Below are 23774 nucleotides of genomic sequence, written 5' to 3' on the forward strand. Positions count from 1 at the left end.
CTGAGGTATGATGTACATACTTGATGCATTTTGTCATGCTGTCATGAAATAATACATAGTTTGTATAGAGAATATCTTTAATTATGAACTGAATTGAAAAGTCTGGAAAAAAATGTCAATACCTGAGTGCAAATAAACTGAACGTCATTAAACTTCATGTTATTGGAGACAATGACCTTGTATTTGGTATCTTAACGTATATGGTGGCCCCAAGTCATTCTAGATTGAGTTTGTGGCGGTTCGCTGAGCTAAAAATCATGACTGCATTTTTTACTCACTAAAATAACTTGTGTTGTTGGTTAATAAAAAACATTCTCTGCATATCATATAAAAAAAAACCATGACCAAATACTTCAAAAATGTATGTGCATACTAATTGAGTCAGATCATTAAATATTTAATATAAGGGAAATAGACATGTAAGAAAAGTTACATGAACATGTAAATTTGTTAGAAGTATGCTTTTATGTTTCAGTATAAACAAATTTTATAATTAAAGTTCTATTTCTTTTTTTGAGAAGAAGCATTTTAATCACAAGAAAGGGTAATACTTCAATAAATAAATAAAATCTTATTCTACGTGCCTGAGTCCCAATTTACGTCTTCATGTAGTCTCTCAGATCAGTAGGGTATTTTGCAAACGGTTTGTAACTTTTATTAGCACCTTCCTGCCCTGTTATTCTTGGAAATAGATATCTGATTTACTGAGTTACTTTCACAAAGCTCACTGGTAATTAGGAGTTCTTTTGGTTTTGCTAATTGCAGTGCATGGCCGTGATTAACACCAGATTTATGGCTGAGGGTAGTATTTTTTTATCAAATAAATTGATAGGGGAGGAGGGGGAGCCTGCATTAGAACAAGTGTCCCCCAGTAGAATTTGTCACCAAGCGTCCGAATCCAGACTGTTGGCAGCTTGTGTGTCCTACGCTGAGGACCTCCGAGGTGAAATGTTGAGGAAGTACTTGGTAAAGTAAAAGTTCAGTATAACTGAATTATTTCCAGTGCTAGAGAAGAATTTGACTTAAAAATAGTCAATACCCACGTTAAGGGCTGTTGAAGGAGGAAAATGTTACTGGAATTTGGAGACTAATGGTGTAAAAAATGCCTTTAAGGAACAAGAAATGTCTGCCAGGCCTGTTCTCTTGGGACATACACATCTTTGTGTTACTTAATTCTCATCAACTGCTCTCTTAATGTTACATGTGAAACTGTATTTTACATGATGCCAGAACAGATCAGTAGAATTTGAAGCCAGAATGACACATCTTTCCATCTAAATTAATCATTTGACCTTAAGCAAAATAACCGAGTAGTTGGAAATCTGTGCATATGGAAATTGTTCAGTAGCATTTGGGGTAAATAACAATGCACCTGGGGGCAAGATTTCCTTGACTGTCTCAAATACTTTTAGTTTACTTTGGCAGCTTGCAGGCCTTACTGGTTTAATGAGTAGTTATATTAGAAGAATTCTTGCTTTTTGTTTCTGAAATCATGTTCATAAATCCAGATTCCTCACCTTTTTTTTTTATATCAAGAATATAGCATGAAGAGTATTTTGCCTTCATACACTGATGTCAGCACAGGCTAATTGCGGTTCTGCTCTGTAGGCACTGTGGGGTTGTGGGGTTCTTTTCCCCCCAGGGAATCTTAATATTTTTTCAAAACTCGCTTTATGTAATATTTGTCTCCAGATTTGTTTTTCACATTTCAGTTTTTCTGTGTAAACATACTCCGTTCACAAATAGTTTGTTTTGTCATTTATCTCCAGTTTTTGTTTCTTATTTTCTAGGAATCTCCTGTAAAAACAATACAAACAAACAAACAAAAAAGTCCCTTAATGACATGGTAGAGCTGGTGCATGCTCAACTTAGGATAAGCACTACGCCAATGGATGTGAAATCCACCAAGCTTGCGAAACCAGCTGAAGCTGACTCACAGCCATAAAATTGCCTGCAGGCTTCTTGCTAATATTCAGTGTCAGGCATAGATTTTTTTCTTTTTCATTTCATGCCTGACACATATGCTGTGCTACAGGATGATTCAGATAAGAGAAGGGTACTATTAAAAACAGAACAAAACCCACGTGAAACCATCAAAAGAAATGGTGGGATTAACGAAACCAAATCTTTTGCTCTTGTGTTTGCTTCAATCCTGGTTTTGTCCGTACCTTTGTGAATGGCATAGAGACAGTTCAGTTGTGTAATTGGCAAAGCAGGTTCCTTAATCTTGTCAATAATTCAGTGTAGATTCAGGGACAACAAATGTTGCTGCACTCAAAAGTATTTTTGTCATGTATTAAATCTCTTAAAGCTTTTGTCTAAATGAATCTGTAGAGGCCAACTTATCATGGCAGAGTTTCCTTTTCTTCTCACCTTCTCCTCACCTTCCGAGTCTTTTAGATGTCCAGCATAGAGTGGGAAACAGCCTGATTTGGATGTTTTATGGATTTTTCCAAATTCCTATTTATACCTGAAAATGAAACTTTATATAGCAATGAAATACCGGTATCAGTTTCTAAATGCCATATATATAATGAATTCAGTGTATCTTTTTATCGATGAGAAGGCTAGACCAGGACTGCGTACCTGTATATTTTGAAAGTTAAATATATAATTACTCTAAAAGGTCGTACACCTCTATCTAATAACTTAAGACAACAAATTGGTCTGTTGTTCATAACAGCTTTTTATGGAAATGCCATTTGTCACGTGTTCATAGAGCTTTCAAGGTTAATGACAGAATCGATGGAAAGTGACTAGTTTCTTTATACAGCCACCCCTTCTATTTTTTGTCCTTGACTTAAAAAGTAATCTACCTCTTAAAATTTGTAGTTTAATACTTGTTTGGTGAATTTGTGCCACTTTAACTTTCACTTTCACTATCATTCCCATTTTGTTACATTTCTGTTATGGGGACTTTATGTTGAAATATTGTATAAAGCATTTGTAGCAAGTTTAAAAAAATAAAATATTTAAAATTATTTAAATTGTTTTGGACACTTCAATTGTACTATATGTGATTTACATTTTACATTAATTTCATTTTGTTTTCATTTTGGGTTGTTAATCTTGGAGCATGTTCCTGTATTAAAAGTTTGCTGTTAGTTATATTGTTTCTTCTATTGGAGAGTGATATAAAGACTATTCTAATGCAAACATTAAAAATTAAAATTTGACATAAAAGTGGGGTTGTCATTGCTTTTGAACATTGTAGCCTTGCTGAAGATACTGTACGTGCAGGTAAGCCACTGAAGAGGGATTTTTCTCCTCCATCATGGAAATTGCAGATGTATTAAAGAGTCTCTGTGGTGTTGCAAGCACTTAATGACCAACTAGATGGAACTATCCTGACACATTTTATAGAACTGTAACCAATAAAGTAAACTTCTTACAAATTTATTGGAAACTTGCCTTTTGTATGGAAACCAGATGTACCCCGAAAAATGAAACAATGTACATCTAGAAGGAATTAAGTGTGCTTGCAGCCTTTAGGTGCCTACACCCAGCTCACTGGAACAAGTTTAGACCAATTTGACACTTCTGAGTTAGTCTTAGATTTTATTTTCTTTCATTGTGGACACAGTTAATAAATTTAAACTATTTTACTTAAAACTGCGCACACTGATTAAACTTTTTCTGGTATTGTGATACTCTTAATTTTATATGCTTTAAACTTGTGAAATAATTTTTAAAAAACATGGAAATATGTCTGGCTCTGAGAATTTTGGAATCACACAGGATCACAGAAGGGTAGGGGTTGGAAGGGACCTATAGATCATCTATCTAGTCCAGTCCCAAATGTTGTGATCCACCACCAAGACACACATTCTGCCTCCTGCAGTGGAGCTGGAAGAGTCTGTGTCTGTATTAGTGTGGCAGTTGGATGGAGTAATTACAATATTACAGTAGCCCATTTCTCAGCATGTTCATTACTCATCCAGTAGTAAGTTAATATTTTATGTAGCTGTCTATTTGAATTAATCCTTCTGTTTGAATAAGATTCTTTGGCAAGAACTCCGTTTGTTTTCTCATGTGATATGTTCTTCCTTGAATGTGTAATCCTCTCTGTAACTAAGTTTTTCCTGAATTTTTAACTAATAGGGAAAACCTGGTACAATGGTGCACAAGTTCTAACATTGAGTGTTTTTGCAGGCACATCTGCATTGTGATAACAAACACTGTGGTTTGATGGTTGCACCACGATTAAAGAGGTGAATTCTTAGTCTGTCTTACAGCAGCAATTATATCAATTAGGTGGCAGGACAACTACAGTGAAGTTTTTTGTATTTATTAGGTTTTTACTAAATTTACCAAAGTCAGACCATTTTGTTTTGGATACCCATAGTTGTATTTGGATGTTTTATAACAATTGGGAAACAAGAAAAATGGTTAAAGCTCTCCTGTCATTTTGGAGTTACCGAGGGTGGGATGTAAACTTCTCCTTCACTAGTAATTTCAGATCTTCCTTCTCTTACTGAGAGCTGAAGTTTCATTCCTAAATAGACTTCTCATCACAGATAGGAAACCGACAACTTTTATAGTTACTATTACATCTCATCTGCATAATTGCATTTCTGTGGCTTTTACAGCTGCCTCTTTATGATCTGCATGCAACGATAAAGCTGTAATGATGCCCATGAAGTGCTGACATTTCTTGAAATGCATCCAAACAGGCGATGAAAACAATTAAACTTGTCCTGTTTGCAGAGACCGACTGCCGTGCCAGTCAGTTTAATAAAAACAGTGATGCTGAAGTGTGGATGGAGATGGCAGATCTAACACGTGTTTACCTTTTTGTTCCCCCCTCGTTATCCACTTTGCTAGAAGGAGTTAAAACCAGCTTGCATCAGGGGATGTTCTGAAGCGTGTTGAAGCCTGGGCGTTAGGAGAGAGTCCAGGTGATGCAGAGTGTCCTGCCCTGTCCTGCCCTGTGAGCGCTGCCTGTGGTTGATTGAGGCTGCTGTATCTCTGGCACTATGTTTTATTGGCATTTTGTATTGTAAGCCTTTTATTTAGAGTGTCCTAGTTCAGGCCCTGATGATTTTCATTAGGGAGATGTCAGAGAAAATGAGATTCTGGCAATTTGATGTGTAAATTTTCATTTCACGTGTAGAAATGAATAGCAATCCCTTCACTTTCTGAGGTTTGTGACTTTGGTTCCAAAACTACGGGCTTTTACTGGAGTCCAGTTAAGAAGCTCAGTTGCAAGTGATAACCTGTGACAGATAAATAGCTTGTGAAGGGCCTTAAAAACAGAACTTGGAGGACCTTGCATACTAACTCCAGTGTTTATTTACTGAACGTGAGATCTATATGAGCCACGTGATATTCTACTATTCGTGATGAAAGTGAGCTAAAAGATAGATTCTGAACAAGAAGTGCATGCTGTTTCGGATCTGAGCTTTTGTGGTAAGTGAATTATGAAAAAGAGGTAAACTTCCACATCTTCTAGTGAATTAAATAAACTGGTAAAGAGTTGGAAAGAAATGCTTGGGACGAGCATGAAATTTCATAGTAGTAACTAAAGATACTTTGATACCAACATAGAGCAAAGCTGATTTTAGGTCACCCCTAAACAGTATTTTTTATATTAATACTTAGAGAATTAATACTAGATCATGTTTGGTATTTCTAAGCCGTACCTGGAGTTTTGAAAAGTACTCAACAGGTGGAGGCACACATCTTATGGAATTTTAATGGGGACTCCGTAAAGCTTCATCTACATGGTCACAATAATCTGAATTAATTTTTAAAGTGGATTGCTTTGCCTAAACTTTGTGGACGGACGGTTCTCCAGTATCCAGTGAACTGGGAGCTAAAGGCTGCTCAAAAGAGATGCTTTAGAAAATTCTTGGGAATAAAGGACAAATTCAAATGCTTAAGAGATTTCAACAAAGCTGGTATTCAGATTGAAGTTAAAAAAAAAAACATAGTTTGTTTCCTGTTTATGTATGCTATGTGATGCATTTTAATTATCTGGCTGTATACTGTTATTTTTTTTGGTAGAACCCATGTAACTTGATTCATAAGGTAGAGCTGCTGTAAAAGTGACCAGCAGCTGTTGAATGGAAGAGGGTTTAGGTAGGACCTGCTGGTATCTTTTGGAGGAGTGGGGAGGCGAGGGAAGCTATTTCAGAGGAAGATGCAAATAAAACTGTGAGAAAGGTGTGATACATCAGATGTACTGCTCATGGTCCATTTTACACACCAAATTAGACAATGAAAAGTTAATGGCCAAGGAACAGGCAATAGAACAAGAGGAAACGGCCTCAAGTTGCACCAGAGGAGGTTCAGATTGGATATTAGGAAAAATGTTTACACTGAAAGGGTTATTAACCCTTGGAATGGGCTGCCCAGGGAAGTGGTTGAGGCACCATCCCTGGAGGTATTTAAAAAGAGGGATTGACATAGTGCTTAGTGACATGGTTTAGTGGTGGTTTTTTTGTCAGTGTTAGGTTGATGGTTGGACTCGATGATCTTCAAGGTCCCTTCCAACCTAGACAATTCTATGATTATGATTCTATGAAAAACATTGATGTTATTTAAGATAGGTCTTTATTCCATACGTGTGAGTGACTTAATTGTATTTCCTGAGCTTTCTTTGGAATCTTGTCTTTGCATTTTATATCATGTCTTATAGGTATTTTGTGAGTGAAATTAATGCCAAGGTAATGCTCGAGCTGGAGCTGAAGCCAGTGCTGCCTTGTGCTCGTCCCTTACAGTGGGGCAGGGCCCCAACCCGCCTGTTTCCAACCCAAATAGAGCATTAGACCAAGAGCAGGGAAGGAAGTGGTTGGTGTAAAGCATCCAGTGTCTGATGCGAGATCTCTACAGGAGGGTTTAGAGTTCCAGTCCGTCTCTGGACCACAGTCTCTTCGGCCATTATCTGCTTTTAAACCTCCTCCTTAGTTCAGAGGAAGCCTTGCTGCTATTGAATCACCTCTGGCTGCTGCTTCCCATGCAGACTTCATCACTTTTCATTCTCAGTTTGCTGATCCTGCATGTTTACTTCTCTTAGTATGTCTCTAAAAATGTTTTTGGTCGGGTGTATTTGAAAAAGAGCATTGTAATACTGCTTTTCCCCCTCTCACTTTTTTTCCCTCCCAGATACAAGGCAGTAAAATGCTGAAGCTCGAAGGGGAGCTTGAGCAGGCACCAAGTTGGAGGGAGGCTTTTTCTTAAGAGTGGGAGAGCTGCTTCATTTTCCTAATTTATTCAAAGCTCAAGTGGTTTGTGGAACATAGTATAGTAATCAGCAACATGGGCTTTGTTTGTATGGATCTCTGCTTATTTTTCGTAAGACTTTCATGTTGCACAAGCCGTGCAGGGTCTCTGAGTCATGGTTTGGAGCTGCCAAAGGGTTGTGAGGAACAGCTTTGATTATTCAGCGGGTGATGCTCCATTTTTCAGAGTTGCAGGCTCAGCACTCAGGCTGCACAGTGCGAGGCGGCGTTATGCTGGAGGTGTGCAGCCTTTCAGAGCCACAGCAGCATTCAGACTTGCACTCGAAGCCCTGGGTCAGTCAAAAAAGGGTAATAATCTTGCTCTGGGAGGGACTGGGCTTTGGCAGCGCCAGGCAGACGGAGCGAACTCGCTCTCTTGGACAGACCGAATGTGAGCAGCAGGTAGTCATGTTCCAGCTGTGACTTGATGGCAGAATTTATTTAGCATTTCATTTAGGTGCTGTGTTTTCTGCTAGGCCGTTGCAGTGTGGAAGGAGGTAGGAAGGCAGATGAGAAATAAGGAATTTTCCCATCCTTGCATGCTTTGAGGAGTTGCACACACACTCAGGCTCTGCTATTGCTGAAGTCTGACTGATGTTGTGTTCCCCATTCATTATGGCAAATGCTTTCACTCTTCTGTATTTTTAAATCAAAAGCCCATTTTGTTCAGTGGTTTCTCGCCGAGATGTGCGGGGCTGAGGGGTCGTATTAGTTCTGCTACCCATCAGTAATCATTTTGAACTCATTTGGAGTAACCGTTTCTTTATAAAGCCAAATAAAAATCAGCTACAGTCTTCCCTGTGTGTGATAGAGTTTTCTCATTCTTTTTCTGTTCTGAATGTGACTTAGTAGATACAAACTTTTTATCAAATTATCAGATTAGATTACTTGACAGTGTAGAACATGCATTTGAGTACCTCTATTTTTAATCCAACATTCTTCACCATTTGGCTCGCACAATGCTCTGTGCTTCTTTAAAAGGGCAGGAAGATAAATTGCTGATATGATACTGTTCATCTAAATTTATAGCCCTAGACCAAAATTTCTTAAAGTTACTAATAATTTCCTTGAGCTCAGTTTGAAGTACCATCAAGGAGACTGATTTTCGAAAAGCTCAGTAGCCATCCTCAGTGCCGAATCCCTTTGAAGTGGTACTTAGATCACTGGCTGCCTTTGAAAAAGCTAGTTATGTTTAAGTAAAGTGGTATTGATAGATTAATTTTAGGTAGTTCCCCTGGTGAGTTGTAGGCATGGTGTGAGATTTTTTTTTTCCAACAGTTCTCTGTGTTGGTTTGGTGTCCATCGCTGAAATTAATAGTCTGAAGCAGGATTTCACTGGGAGTGGAACTAAGTCAACAAATGAAGAAACTTGGAAGTGTAGAACACCTGGGTGAAACAGAGGAATCTTGGAGTTATTGTGGTTAATGCTTCTGTAAAGGTACTGAGTTCTTTGAACAGCTGTGGTTAGAGAGTGCTGCGGGGTATCTTCTGCAGAGCTGAGAATGCAAGGATCTCCGTAACAGGTTTTTCCAGTTTACATTCATGAAAGGCCTGACCATAAAATCATAATATTCATGTTGTGTCCTTTAGCGTCACGTGATTGCAAGATAAAAGCCTGACACGATCCAGCTTTTTGACTGTTTTCATAAATAAACGCACGTAAGTCTCAAAATAGCTGCAGTGGAGCATGTTAAAGATACTTTCTGCTGCTCCCCCACTTTTTGTCACAGAGACAGGACTCCTGCAGAAAAGAGAGTCATCCTCCTTAAGAAAATTCTATCCACAAAATTTTTGTCCTGCTAAATATTTTATTTCACTCAAAAAAAAAAAAATGTTCATGTAATTGGTGCTTGATGTTTTTCCAAGTCCTTGTTTTGTGTATTTGCTTTCCCATTAAGCAATACGCCAGTGCAAGAGAGCACACGCCAGTTGGGTCAGCAACGTGATGTTTTAGTTCTCACTGGGAGCAGAAAGCCCAGAAATCTCATTTATCCACCCCCCGTGCCCCCCTTGCTTGCCTTCTGGCCTGTAAAATTACCTAGCCTAATTCTGTAAAGCCAGGAATTAAGGCCTAATCGTCCACACCTCTATTATTTTTATTTTTTTTCCTAGGCAGCCAATTAAATAAGTCAGTCTGTGTCACCTTAGACATTGTTTTATTTAAGAGTAGTAAAGGGTTTTGATAGTGTATGTCCTTGACACGTCTGTTGTTAGGAGATATGTTGGAGAGTGTGTGTCTCTGAAATTTTGGACCATATGCATAGTTGGATTTTTTTTTTTTTTTTTTTTTTATTTTGGAGGGTAGAAAAAAAAAAAAATTCAAATACAAGCCACCCATTGTTTTTTTTTTTTTTTTTTTAGATTAGGAGTGTAGAAGCAAGAAAAACACACTTAAATTGAGGTAAAAATGTGAACCTAAATTCTGGGATGACTTTGTTCGCTGAATGTCACTGGTGTCACCAGCAGCCACACCAGATCGCTCCAGCCTCCGTTCCCACAAGTAACGTGGCTTATTTTTCTGGGACATTTCTAGTGAACTAAACTGGCAACATGGAAGAATGTTAATTGCACAAGTGTGGTAGAAGGCAAGGTAATTTGCATTAAAAATACCAAATGTATTTCGAGAATGTCCGAGGGAAGGGTGTGTGCCAGGAGCTGGCATTTTTCTAGCCTTCTGTTTGGTGTGTGCTGTTCATTTTGAGGCTCAGTGGCCTGGGAGGGTTTATGGAAATAGGAATTTGGTTTAGAAAAATAACGTGAAACTTCATAAGTATTCAGGAAACAAGTTAACTTGGGGAACAGTAATGCAGCGGGACAGGAGAAACTTTGCCTTTGGTCCTGCCTCTGCTTTAAGACTGCAGATTTTATGGATGACTTCAGTAAATCACTCTCCTCCTGACTCAGTTCTGCATCTGAAAAATGGGGATTATGGTACTGAGTCACACCACAAAAGACTTTCAGATCCCAGGCAGGAGGAGTGTAAGACTTGGGATTTAGTGTATTTTTATTGTAGGAAGTCTCACCAAATTCAGTGATGTCTCTCTCCTTAGTGTGTGCTTTTGGTTGAGAGAAAGAGGTTTAGGCCCTGTCTACACTTTAAAAAACAAACAAAAAAAACATCCTTTAACTTTTGGTTTAGCTTTATAACTAGTACCTTTACCAGAACAGTTTGTCCTGATGGAAAAGTCCTAGCTGACAGAGAAAACTTAGTGTAGACGAGTCCCTTCTGCTGCCTGACATTTGGTTTCTGTGCCCTTTTTCTTACAGGCACGGTATGTCTTATGATGTTATTCCCTTTTTTCCCCTTTTTTATTTTATTTCCCCCCTCTTTTTCTGGCTAGGACCGTTCCCAAAGAGGAGGTTTGAGGGGTCTGGGTGCAGTGTGGGCTGTGTTGTCCATCCACTGGTGCTGAGTCTGGGCTGCAGACCCTGGGCAGCACGATGGGGCTGGGGCACAGCTGAGAAAGCCCTTATTGCTGGGCTCCATCGCCACGAGGCCTTCAGGAATCCCCTTTTTTTTGCCTGTCTCCAGTTTCCGCAGCGCGGGTGATGGCGAAAGCAGGTGCAACGTGACAGTGCTCAAAATAGCCATCTCCATAACCCTTCCTACAGGCGACGGGGGTGTTCCAGCTCCCGCCCCTCTGAGATGAGCTTGCTTTGCAGACCCAGGGAGTTACTCCGAAAACATCCAGAGATCCCTGCCGTTCTTGACACAGGCTCTTTAGAAATAGAGTTATCAATCCACTTTGGTTTAGTATCGGTACCGAGGAGGGCACTGGTTTCCTAAGGGCTTTCCCAGAGGATCACTGGTGCTTTGCACGGCTAATTGAGAGCAGGAGGGAAAGGCAGCAGTGAGAACTACATTAAGAACTCAATCCCAGTTTCTATCTAGAAAAACAATCCTTTTTTATCTTTTTCCTCCAATCCTCAACTTCCGTATAATCTATTAGCTTTAAAGCTAGTTGAAATTAGGGGTTGAAAGATCCCTTTAGCGTTTTGTTTCTGGGGGAGGAATGAGTGGTGTGCATTTGAAAATTCAGGTCAGATTTTCTCAGATGCTTTGTCTCTTTGGATTTGAGGCTTTTTTTCCCAAGTTTCCCACAGGATCTAGGCATTGGTTCATTGCATGCAATAACACACAGATGTTATTGATTATAGAAGAACTTTTACAAGTCATAATTAATTCTTTGACATTAAGCATTGCTTAAATGGAAACATTCTAAATAAAAAGAAACTAAAATTTCTCTCCTCTAGTTATAGTAAAGAACTGAAGCCAAACAAACTAAACTTTTTTTGGATATTCTGCTGTTTCCCTTGGTAACAGTCCTTATATAGGACAACAAAATCTGGCTTTTGTTGACTTCCTCATTACCACTTTCTGATTCTTACACACCAGACAAATACTTCAGTATTAAATTCACAAAGGCTGGAGGGTATGATTTACATACAACAATAACAAAACTTTGGCAGAATGTTTTAACCACAAATTTTAATTTGGAAATAATTGAATTGCTTACTTTTCGAAATTTCTGTGGTTGTGTTTTTGTGTTGTAATGGAAAATTTTGCACTTTATGCCTAACTTGCCGTTACACTGCACTACAGAATCCCTGGGCGAGGGCAAACAATAACTGAAATGTCCTTTAAAGGGTACGTATTGAACGCTAAAAATAACCTGGAGAAAAAACTAACTTTTAACTTTTCTTAAACGTGTTGTTGTGTAATAAAATTACACATAAGTAGTTGGTTTTGGTTAGACTCTTAAGGAATTTGCATACACAAGATAGGTATGGAATTACCGCGCGTACGGGGGGCACACAGGTGCGAGGGGGAGCAGGCATGCGTCTGCACGCACCAAGGAGCTACAAGTATGTGCAAGATAGCAAAAGATGCTGAATTTAAAAACAAATAGGGGACTTTTTTATCCTTTAGTGTAAGGACATTTAGCTTGGGTATACATTTGAACTGAGATTGTATGTCCAGAATATGGCATAAGCCTTTCTGTGTCCCTCGCTTTGACTCGTGTTCTCTGACTTCTGGAAATCACAGTCGACAGAGATGCAGCACTGTCAGTTAAAATCTCTGATTTTCACTTGCCCTTTGGGATTCTTGGAGTTAATTTAAAATTTGAAGTGAAATAATGTATCATCTGCAGTAAAGGCACTGTAGCAGTGCTCCCTGGAGTGACCAGTGTGTGTCCCTGCCGAGTTGTGCCACTGCTATGGTGGCAAAAGTACCACAGACTTTGGTCTTGAAAAAAAGGACCAGATGTGATACTGTGCTTATGTAAAGTAAAATTCCGTCTCCATAAATATGTATTTTAGAACCTGGTATGGACTATCCTGAGAAAACAGGCTGTGACTCTTTTAGTTGTTCTTTACATAGCTCTGGATTTGTCTGTCTGTCCCCATTGGAGGGTCTCTAGCTGGGCCACCAGGTGGGAGGCTGGACACTGCTCCCAGTTGACATTGTTTCCTACTCAAATAAACAAACAGGGTAAGTCCAGAACAAGGCAAAAAAAGCCCCTCCTGCCTTCAGAAGAGTCTCTCAGTACTTGCAGTGTGGGCAGAGGGAGTGTATGGTTTTTTCTCATCACTTTCTGAGGCCTCTGTAGGGCCACAAAGCATGTCTCTGTTTTTTCCTCCCCGTACCTAATGCACATGGATGAGTTTCTTCTGCCTCTTTGTGCAGTTACAGGCTCCGCGTGGCCTCTAGATGTCCCTCCTCCTCTTCGCATAACACCAGCTCCAGGCAAGGCAAGAAATCCAGCTGCGCCGCATCCCACTTCGTCAAGGAATAGCCCCTTCTGCATGTCCAACCACACCAGGTAGGGCAGCGCGGCCACGGGAGGGTGCACAGAGCTCACCCATCCTCTGTTTCTGGGGACAAGGGGTGCAAAGTGCCTCACAGATGTTATCCCAGCCTCAGAAAACCCCCAGTGTTGTTGCTCTTGTAACTGGTCAGTGATAAAAAAGCAGGTGTGAAGCAGGAGAGCGAGGTGCCCTATAGCGACAAGGTCTTCTCTAGTCAAGTGTGCTTATATACTATGGATAAAAAAGATCTGTTAAGGCTTTTTACCCTTATGGAAGATGGAAGGAGAATTTTCTTTCACTTACAAGCTTTTAAACCTGAGATTTTGCTCCTCTGGATCCCGTGGGGAGCTTGAAGATGGTGGTAATTTTTGTAAGGATGCGGTTTGTCCCCATTTCTTTCTGTATCTGAGGGGAGTGGGGAAAGCCCTTGGAGATCTTTTAGCTGAAATGGGTAAACCCTGAACAAATATTAACTCCGACAAAAAAAAAAACCAAACTCGAAAATTGCCTGGGAATGCGTCTTATGGCTGGCTGCTTTGGTTGAACACCAGGAGCTCAAAGGCCAGTATTACAATGGAAATTGCAGTAACACACAGACACATTAGCTGGGCTTGTGGCGAGATAAACTGCTGTAATAAAGCTATATGGGCTCGGATGAATTAATGATCTGGTCTGGTGTTCTTGGTGAAGCTGAATCGATTTCCTGTTGGCTGACTTCAAACAAGACACTATTTTCTGCTGCTTCATTTCCCCACCTGCGACGTGCCCATAATCACCTCCTTTGTACTGATGTAACAGCTGAGGAACGTTACACTTACATGTGTAAAGGTGAGAGTGAGTGCCAGCAAAATCAGACACTGCAGCCTGATGTTTATTCTTTGTTAAGTATGCTCAAAAAATAACATTTGGGGGGAAAGTTAGTAAAATGCTGAAGTTTACTACTTCTCAAATAACAGTAGTGGTTGCTAATGAGACGTTAACATCCCTAACTGTGGCAGGGACCGTTTAGTTGTGGGAAACGCAAGGAAAAGTTAAATCATGGGCATCTCTCCCGCACTGCGCTCACCGAATGACTTGCCGGGGCGGTCACTGTGACTATTTAGTCTTCAAGCTGGCTCTGATTAAATGAAACTCTCTGTGTATTTGCAGGCACTAGGAACTTTTGACTGGAGAAGGTGAGGTGAAGTGATCCTCGAGCATTATCCTCTCCTGCTTTTTCTCAGATGAGGTGAGACCGGTTCCTCCGGAGGGAACAAGGACAGTGGTTTCTTCTGCTGGAAGCAACGGAGCGCTTCTGTCACAGTGTCCTCCCTGCCAGAGGGAGAGGGACACAGCGTGGAGCAGGCTCCTGCCTTCTCCAGAGAGTGATGAGCTGTGGGTGCTGGTGAGATGACAGGGTGATCTCCAGGTGCCCTGCTGTGTAGAGTCCATGCATCAACAGCCTGTGGAACAGCATGGAGAAATGTTCAGACATTTGCAGGCAGATTAACCGTGTTCAGAGGGTTGATGGGTCTAGATGAGTCTCCTCTTTCTTGTAGAACACAGAGGGGTTTAACATACTATGCAATTCTGAAAAGACTGTTACATCCTTTTAGTTTCTACTTTACATCCTAACGGGTAAAAAACTGGGCATCCCACAAAAATCCACTGAAGGGAGTGGTAGGTTTTGCTGAGGTTTCCACATCTGAAGGCTGTGGGTACCCCAGTCTCGACTGTGCACCATTAGCTTTAACGGGCATGCTTTAACGCCATTGCTTCCCAAGTGCATCAGGACCCACATTGTTATGGGTTTTTTTTGAAAACCACCTGTGAAGTGATCTCTGTGAAATGCACTGATAGCCCAGTGTCATAAAGGGACAAACATCCATTTCTCCAAAACTGCCATTGCATTTGTCGCCAGTCTGGGACTCCTGGCAGAGTCAGGATTTCTCTCGTTAGTGAGAGTATCAAAGACACATGTTGCCATGCAGCATCAAGCAACATTTTCCTTGAAATACAGAGCTTGTGTTTGCGACCCTCAATAGAAGTGTGTTTAGTTTCAGTGGTCCTGCAGAGAGGGCATCTGTGAAGGTATCTGACAGCCAGTAAAGACAAGTTGCAGAAACACAGGTCAGTCGCTAAAAAGCAGTGCAAAAAGGTCTCTTACCTCCTGCTCCAAAATGGTGACAATCACACATGGGTGCATCATCTGGCAGGGCACTTCTCCAGCCCCTGCACATTTCACCTCTGAGATGAAGGGTTCCTTCTATCAAGACAAGTTTTTTCAGGATCCCTGCTGACATAGAGTCTGGGTTTGGGATTTTTCAAGGAGGCCAAGGGGGTCGATTGCCCTGTTTCCCCCTTGTTTCAGTCAATTCATTCCTCTCCTTGTCTTTGCACTCCACACAGATAAGCATGTCTGTGTATGCACACCTTAGTTAAGAAAAAACAAGTGCCCGGTTGATACTCCTCCCCACCACCCTGAAAAAGTCAAAAAAAGGATCAATTTTTTATATATCTACATATATATATGAGAACCATATATATGAATATATATATGTATGAAATTGCTGAAAACAGTTAATTTTTTATAGTTTTGATGAAAATCAATTTGTTCAAAATGAATACAAAAGCTTTAAACGAAAAACATTGGTTTTGTTCACCGTAAAAATGTTTTAGCTACGTGTTGTTTGAGTTGGAAAGAAAAGGTCTCCAGGATCTTGTATTATTTAGCTACAGATTTTTTGGATAACCCCCTACTGGAGCCCTTCTAAGTGCAATTGTGGTTTGGGGGAAGGCTGAGATGCCGAGAACTAGATGAGCCATAGAAAGCTACATCCCCTCCTGTGTTGGAAGTGATGCTTCCAGTTGAAGACTGTGAGAGCATTGAGATGCAGGCTTTGTGGGGAGAGCTTGTGCCATTGCCAGCTCCTCTGTCTCTTTATGAGAGCGGAGAGTCTCTAGGATTTGTCCCTTCTTGAGCTTTTTTGCTAGCAATAATTTCCTCTTGAAATATGTGATGTACAAATTCCAAACAAAGGCTGAAATTTTTCACAGCAGCCTCGGAAGACTGAGATTCTCATTATTCATTAAAACTTGTCGGAAGCGAGTATCCAAATCTGCTAGGCAGCTTGGTAAATATTGGTCAAATAGCACAGAAATTAAGTTTCCTGGCCTTATGTGTATCTCAAAGAAGTTGGCGTGCACATAGAGCTCTCTAATCACTTTGGCTCACATTAGTTTTGCACATTATCATTCTTATTTTCTCTCCACATTTTCTCCTTCTCATCATCTAGTATTAGTATGGTAAACCCTGTTCTTTCAAACAGGAATTATCTTCCCATGTGTCTGGACAGCATCTAGATCATTGGAAAGATGAATTATACAGTGCTAATAAAAACCAGCTCCGATATACTCTGTCTTAAAGTACCAGTATGATATGCCCTTGCTTTCCCAGCACAGCTTTGTTAGGCGTTTTGTCGAAGATCACACTTACTGTACAAATTCTCACCGGTCACATGAGGATGGTTGCTGAGGAAGAGCTTTCTTGCCATCCAGCCCAAATCCTGCTGGAAACAAATCCGTTCTTCCGAGACCCACTCGACTTCCAGGAACAGTAAGTTAAATTAAGTACAGAGTTTCTGGCACGGATGCTGCTGAGTTTAGTGCCTTTAAGGCATGCCAATGAGGTTATTAGAGGTCACTTTTTGTGCAATTTATTTTTGCTGCTTTTTTTAGAGTGGTATTAACTATAATAACTGACAAACTCAAGGAGAGAAGTGTGTAAATTGTTGTGATATACGAACATTTTCCCCAGAGAAATTCTGGTTTATCACATAAGCCTGTAAATATGTATTTACAATTTTAAAAGCACGTCTTTATGTCCCTGGTTGTAAATGCTCCATTTTTAAAGTTTTATAACGTGTGTTACTTAACCAAGAGACCACAGTACACAGCTTTATATTGTTTTGGTCTATTTGAAGGATCCATAACGCTCTAAGCTGTGGCAGAAAATTATCCACACCACTGACAAGAAATAACTCATGGTTACACCAGACTTTTCGTCATTTTCCCTCAGATAACAAATGGAGTTTTTTTGGGAGGACGGGGGAGTTTCTTGCAGAAAAAAGAATCAGTTCAAAATGGTGTCATTTCTCTAGGACAATGATATTTTATTCACAGTAAATTCAGGAAAGTATGCCTTTTTTTTTTCCAAGGCAGAATTTCACAGTTTTGCAGCAAATTTTTAACCTCCCCCGTGCCTGCTGATGAAACGTGAAATTTTGCCCTTGACTAATATCACAAGGTCTTGTGAAAATTCAAGGAGAGGGTGGGGAAAAAGCTCAGGTTTGCATGTAGGAATTTGTGAGGCTGACACCGGTAGTTCTGTTGTGCTGATACTGAGAAGTTTATTAAAAATAAACTGTTTGGAGATGTGGTATTACCTGGTTGGCGCTGGGGTTCTGAACATTGCTCTGGAAGACTGAAAGCTCTGCTGTCTGTCTGCCGTGTAAAGAGAAAGAACAACAATAAATTAATGTGACAAACCGCATCATGGTAATATTTATTATTATTTACACAAGGGAAGTCTTCAAAAAATGGAGATCCAATGTATTCTAGCTCTGAAATGGCTGAAGTAAGGGAACTGCTGAGGCTCGGTGGCAGCCATTTATCACTGGAGCCTTAGCCACAGTCTTTAAAAGCAGTAGCAGGTAAACAAGTTTGGGAACAGTTCATAGAATCATAGAATGGTTAGAGTTGGAAGGGATTAAGATCCCTAAAGATCATCTAGTTCCAATCCCCTGCCCTGGGCAGGGACACCTCCCACCAGACCAGGTGGCTCCAAGCCCCCTCCAACCTGGCCTTGAACCCCTCCAGGGATGGGGCAGCCACAGCTTCTCTGGGCAACCTGGGCCAGGCTCTCACCACCCTCACACCAAAGAAGTTCTTCCCCAGATCCCATCTCAATCTCCCCTCTTCCAATTTAAAACCATTACCCCTTGTCCTGTCACTGCACTCCCTGACACAGAGTCCCTCCCCAGCTCTCCTGTAGCCCCTTCAGATATTGGAAGGGGCTCTAAGGTCTCCCCGGAGCCTTCTCTTCTCCAGGCTGAACAACCCCAGCTCTCTCAGCCTGTCTTCATAGGAGAGGTGCAGTTGAAGTATAGGTATTAATATTAATTTCACATAGGCTAAAACTGGTTCTTTTGCCCCAGGAAATCTGAGGATTCCTTCTGCATTATAAATCTGACCTGTTAATAAAAATATCACTGTTGTCACCCTTGTGTGGTGTTGCCTTCCTGCAGCAGCCAGTCAGTCAGCCTCCTGTGCGATGTTGCAGCCTACCTGATTTTTATTAAATAGCAGCTAGTTTCAGTGAAATTGTGAGTTAGATTTTGCTGAACTGTCATTCTCTCCCTGCATGAGAATCTTCTGAAATATTCTTTGACTAGATAGCTACGCACTTTCTTTCATCTGCCTGTGCTGCCACATGAAGTGGCACTAATTACTCCTTTTTGTAAGAGCTGGGGCTGTTTTGGAAGAAGATTACCTTCAAAAACAGGTGAGGAGAAAAAAACATTCTCATAATGAAGCCACTGCCTAAATCCTGTTCCCTGTGCCCCTGTGTGTGTGTCCTGCTGCTGGCACTGCCAGGAGGCAGAGGGACCTGGACAACACGGCACTGCCGGTGGCAGAGTCATCTCACAAAACCTCAGTTATGAAAAGTGGTTGAGCTGTTTCATTTTTTGGCATAAATAAGTCCTTCAAGGCTATAGGACGTACAGAATATTGTGTGCGCTGAAGGAAAAAACCCTTGGTGGACATGGAGGACTCGAGGACGTCACACCTGAGGTCCCCGACAGCTTGTCATCTCCTGTGTGAGATGGGTCAGAAGGGTAGAAATAGCAATGTGCATCAAGCTCTGCTGAGTAACGTTCTCCTGGATGAGGAGCGATGGAGCCTGTCGCCGCGGGGTGCCTGGGGTTGCATCAAGCCAAGGTCGTGGCTCTGAAGCCCTCGTGGCTGCTGACGGGCAGCCGGGGTGAAGGATGCCCCCGGCCCCGTCCCACCAGGGCAGGCAGAAATAGCTGTGCCTCCTGACGCGAGGGACATCGCTCTGGGTTTAGGGATGAGCTTGCCCGGGAAGCTGACAGAGAAGCACGTTCTGGCCCGCTGGTCACGGATAATCATCGTTTATTCTCTGGCGAAGAAGAGGAGGGGGACGGACAGACGGGTGCTTGGGGGTGGGAGGGGATTTCAAGCCGTGCTGCGCTTGGTTTATGGCTCGCTTCGCCGCTGCCTCGGAAGAAGAGGCAGTTGTTAAAGATTAAACTGCCCTGGAAATATTATCTTAGATACGAGACTAATGAAAATAGCACAACCCCCCTCTTTATTACTCAGCTAAGTTTTGGGTCACCTTGACTTCAGCAGGGCTTTGCAGGGTTGGTTTGCTTTCTATGAATTTTTTCCTGCCCTTGCTTTGCCGGTGTCGATGGCTGTGAGGACAACTGGGCAGGAGGGTGGTATCTCCAGGCTCATCTCCTCACCCCTCCAGCTGAAGCTCTGTGGGACAGACTGTTTGGGGACCAGCATCACATCAGAACATTTGTGCTATAAAACATACTGCTCATTATTATATGCATCCTGTATGCATCTCCCCAATATGTTTACTCTCTTGTACATTGAATTCTCCTATAAGTGCTTAACTGACAGGCTCCCTGAACTTCATTCTTTGGTGTCTCTATTTGGTGCAGTGATTAAGGCTTACCTGGGGCATATCAATTTAGGAATGCATCTTAATTTAACCTTGAGAAGTGAAATATCCCGGCTGTTTCCTTTCCTAGTAGATAATGTCTGTATCTGAGTCCAGCTTCTCTTTGTGCCTAGCACTGACTGATTAGACTCCTTTCATAGCTGGGATTTCTTTTCTACAAGGATATTCAGACATTAATTAAGCCATACTTCAGCCTTACTTTTGATAAACTACTGTTTTAGAGCAGGGCTTTTTCTCTCTGCACCACTTACTCATTTTCTTCTGTGACATTCAGACTTCTATTTTTTTGGAAAGAATAAAGCCCAACCAAACAAAACTCTCTTTCAGCCAAGAACTGATGGAGATGTAATCTGAAGGAAGGGAGAAATATGTTTAATTGCTGTCTCTGATGCCAAACCTTAAGTGCATTGTTTCAAATTCATTGCGAGTTGTACAAAATACTCATTTTTCCTTTCATGACACAGGCATCAGGGTTGCTTAAACATTACAGAACTGATCTCTGTAGTCTTGCCTGTGGAGGAATAATTGCACCCATACATCCCATGCATCCAGCCAGCGATTTTGCCAGCCCTCCTTGTGACAGTGCTGTGCTGGAAGCAAATGCAAAAATATTGTCTAGTTTTTTGGTTTTTTTTCTGGGTCTCTGCCTTGTAACAGTGAAACACCGGCTTCTGACACACCAGAAATGAGTTCTCACTTGTTACCATTCATTGCTGATGACATCTCATTAGGGATGATATCTGAATTTTTCTGTGTTCTTTCCCGAGTCCTCCATTCCCGAATCCTTTGCTGCTGAGAACGTGGTTGTGAGTAACCCTCATTTCTTGCACGGGGTATTTCTAGAGATATAAAATATCTCTGTAATGAAACACCTATTCTATTGATGTAATGAGTTTAACCCAGTTCTTCTTTCTCTTTTGTACATATTCACGTGGCACATTGTTGTTGGTGCAGTGACATAATTAGGTGTGGAAAAGAAGCAGATATCCATTAAGCTGACATTTACCAAGGCTTTTCAGTCCTGATGTGACCTGCTCCTGTGCTGGTGTCACCGTGGTGCTGGAGGGGCACAAAGCCACTCCTTTGGCATCTCGAGACTTTGGAACTCCCTGTCAGGTCGACTGATGATCAGCATGGAGAAAATTAGTTGCTACATCCTCATAAAATGTCATGCCCACACAGACATTGGTCATTCCAGACCGAGTGCTAATAAAGGTGCATTAGGTGGGTTTCTCACTTGGAAATTTGATGGTAACTCAACTGCAGTGTTATTAAGCTGCTCGTGTTTTTGCACTGGAGTAAATTTCCCAATGAACAGCTGTGTTTGGCTCCATCAGTGACCTCCTCTGCAAAGCAGAAATGTTATAACCATCCTCTGACCAGGGCGCCGACGTCAACCTGGGGTAGAACAAGGCTCTTCAAAGAAGGGATGCCACATGGCGGTGGTCTGGTAGATCTGGGATGAAGGGGGTAGATCACTCAGGGTCTACTGTGGTGTTATTGCTGTTAATTTTTCCTTTGAAAAGCAAGCAAGCATCCAGCTGAGGTCACATCTCTTTTTCTCGGTAATCAAAAGGCACACAGGACCAAATCTGCCCCTAGCTGGCTGAGGCTTTATCTGTGACAAAGCTCACAGGAAGCAAACATGGATAAAGAGTGAATTTTCATTTCTAGAGATGGCTGGCAGAAACACAGGCTTTTCAGAGCAGTGATCATGCAAAAGCCTTAATGACTGCACAGAACTCCCATGGAGAAAGTGAAGGTTTGAAAGCAAAGTTGCCTGTGGGAGCTCGGTTCGAGGTGGTCACAGTCACTGGACACCTTTTGTGCCCCCGTTTGGAGGCCATGGGGCAGCTATTGGAGCTCAGTACCCACCGATGCTCTTTGCCAGGTGCAGGATTTCCCCTTAACCAGGTGGCCAGAGAGACGGGTCGGGTCGGGCAAGCCCTCCCCTGGCAGAGTCCAACCTAAGGGAAGGCTGGGTGGTTTGGGAAGGGCTGGCAGAGGAAATAGAGGTGCCTGGTTGGGTATTTTTTTTTTGCCAACAGAAGTCTTTTCATATCTAGTTGAGAATGCAGCCATTGTTTTTACATCTCATTAAGCTTAACGGAAGCTGACACTTCCCAGTTCAGCACACGGCTTGTGTTAGGAAGGAGAAGAGCAGAATAAGCTCCCACTTACTAATGGGCAGGGACTGACCCTCTCCCTCTCCCCTCCCTCCCACACTGCCAGGTTTTGTTCACCATGTGCAAGCACAGCATCTCTTACAGTGAGCTCCAGTGTCTTAATGAATGTCACATTATTCCTAACCCTAATATTTTTTCTTTTCACCTAAGAAGATAAGCTTTGAGTCAGTTTATCTGCCTGTTTTACTAGTAGTTATCCACATAGATGTGGAGTCAGTCGCTGTAGCTGATGGAGTTAGCAGTGACACGTGCAGAATTGCCAGGGGGGGACCTTAAGAAACCTCATATATGTTAAATAAACCTCAGATTGTTGTGGTGAATGCAGAGGCCCAACGAGGGAACGTCTGGCATTGGATGGCGCTGGGCACAGCAACGCAGTTGTCAGCTGTGTCAGTAAAATTCAGGTGAGCTGCAGCGAAGTAGGTGGAAAATACCACAGGAAAATTTCTGTACCTCTTAGAGGGTCACTTCTTAGGAACAAAATATACTGACCTAAATCAGAGCATCCCTTGGTCTTTTCCTTAGAGGAAAGACCAAACACCACTGTGCTCCTGTGCTGTGGATCTGCTCCCAGCCTCCCGCCAGGCGAGAAGGTGATCAATGCTGAGCTGGTCCACAGCTCCCAAACCAGAGGAGGGCTTGTTTTCTTGCTTTCTGGTTTTTAGGGGCATGTACTGACTTGATCTACTGGCTGCAAGCTGTGAACAATGGTGCTAAACGAAGCGTGGCCGCTCAGCCTGTTGTGTAACCTGCACAGTGCCCCACAGACAACCACCAAACCCCAGTGCTGCTGGGGGGCCACGGGGAGCTGGAGGGGGTGGGGACCTTGCCGTCTCCCCAGCAGCGTAGCTACAAGGCAGGCTGGAAATCTAATACTAAACAAGCTTTAAGACTTTCCCACTTTCTCTTTTCCCTCTTTGGGAAGCTTTCCTATACCCAGGGTACCCACCTTGCAAGTGGCATAGTCCTTACCGCCTGCAGAATATGGATTTTCTGACTTTTGGGTGGGCTTTTTTGTTTTTCAGGACACTTCAATGCACTCTCTTAATGCATAATGGAACTGGGGAGGAGGAAAACTGTATCTGTGAACTGCTCTGCAACACTAAAAACCCTGAAACCTTGAAGAGCTGGAAAAGTTTTGCTAAGGAAATAGGGGAAAGGGACTTTCAGGTAGCCTCTTGTATAATTTTTATTTTTTTTTAAATTATGCTTTAATATTTCAGAGCTGGATGCAGTGATGCAGGGGATTTTACAGAGCAGTTGCCAAGGAGCTCAGGTAGTGCTTTCTGCTACGTGATCAGGAGAACACGTTGCACAAGGTGATGCTGGAGGTAGAACTAGTCCCTTTGCTCTTCACTTACCCCTCCCCACCCAACTAAACACCATTCTTCTTATATCAGCTTTTTTTGACATTTGACATAGTTTTAGGACATGCTTCTGTAGGCTTCAAACATCAACAGGCTTTGCCCAAGTGACTGTTTTGCTCTGGGCATGGTCAGAGAGGAGAGAGCAAACAGGCACCTCAATCAGGGAGGAAGAAAATAGCCACAGGAATAAATACCTGAACGTTGAAGGCACCTGGACCAAATGGGCCAAATTTTGCTTTCCCCCATGTAACAGAGAAGGCGGTCAAGTTAAATCTTTTTCTCCTTGTGAGGACAGAAATCACTCCCGTGTCTTTGGCAAAATAAACATGCAAAGATGTCCCTGGGTTTTTTTTTTGTTTGTTTGTTTGCTTGGATTGTACTCTGTCATAGCTGATCTGAGCATTTTAATCATTATAGGAAGGAGCAATCTCAC

The 23774-nt window shown here is 41.9% G+C and overlaps 1 protein-coding gene across 5 annotated transcripts in view; it reads left to right on the top strand.

Moving 5' to 3' along the window:
- The window catches only part of PRDM2 (PR domain containing 2, with ZNF domain), a 60094-nt gene extending 42529 nt beyond the window's left edge, over nt 1–17565 (top strand). For 4 of the 5 annotated variants that reach the window (XM_014941428.1, XM_014941426.1, XM_014941430.1 and 1 more), the window contains 2 exons: nt 12913–13048; nt 14184–17565. In XM_014941428.1, coding sequence (XP_014796914.1) covers nt 12913–13021 — 109 coding nt within the window. In that variant the 3' untranslated portion in view covers nt 13022–13048; nt 14184–17565. Of the gene's footprint in view, nt 1–1790; nt 3396–12912; nt 13049–14183 lie in introns of those variants that run through there. The other variant, XM_014941427.1, reaches the window with a different exon arrangement.
- Nucleotides 17566–23774: the final 6209 nt, after the last annotated feature.

Source organism: Calidris pugnax, unplaced genomic scaffold (genome assembly GCF_001431845.1).
Source record: "Calidris pugnax isolate Ruff unplaced genomic scaffold, ASM143184v1 scaffold82, whole genome shotgun sequence".
Classification (NCBI taxonomy): Eukaryota; Metazoa; Chordata; class Aves; order Charadriiformes; family Scolopacidae; genus Calidris; species Calidris pugnax.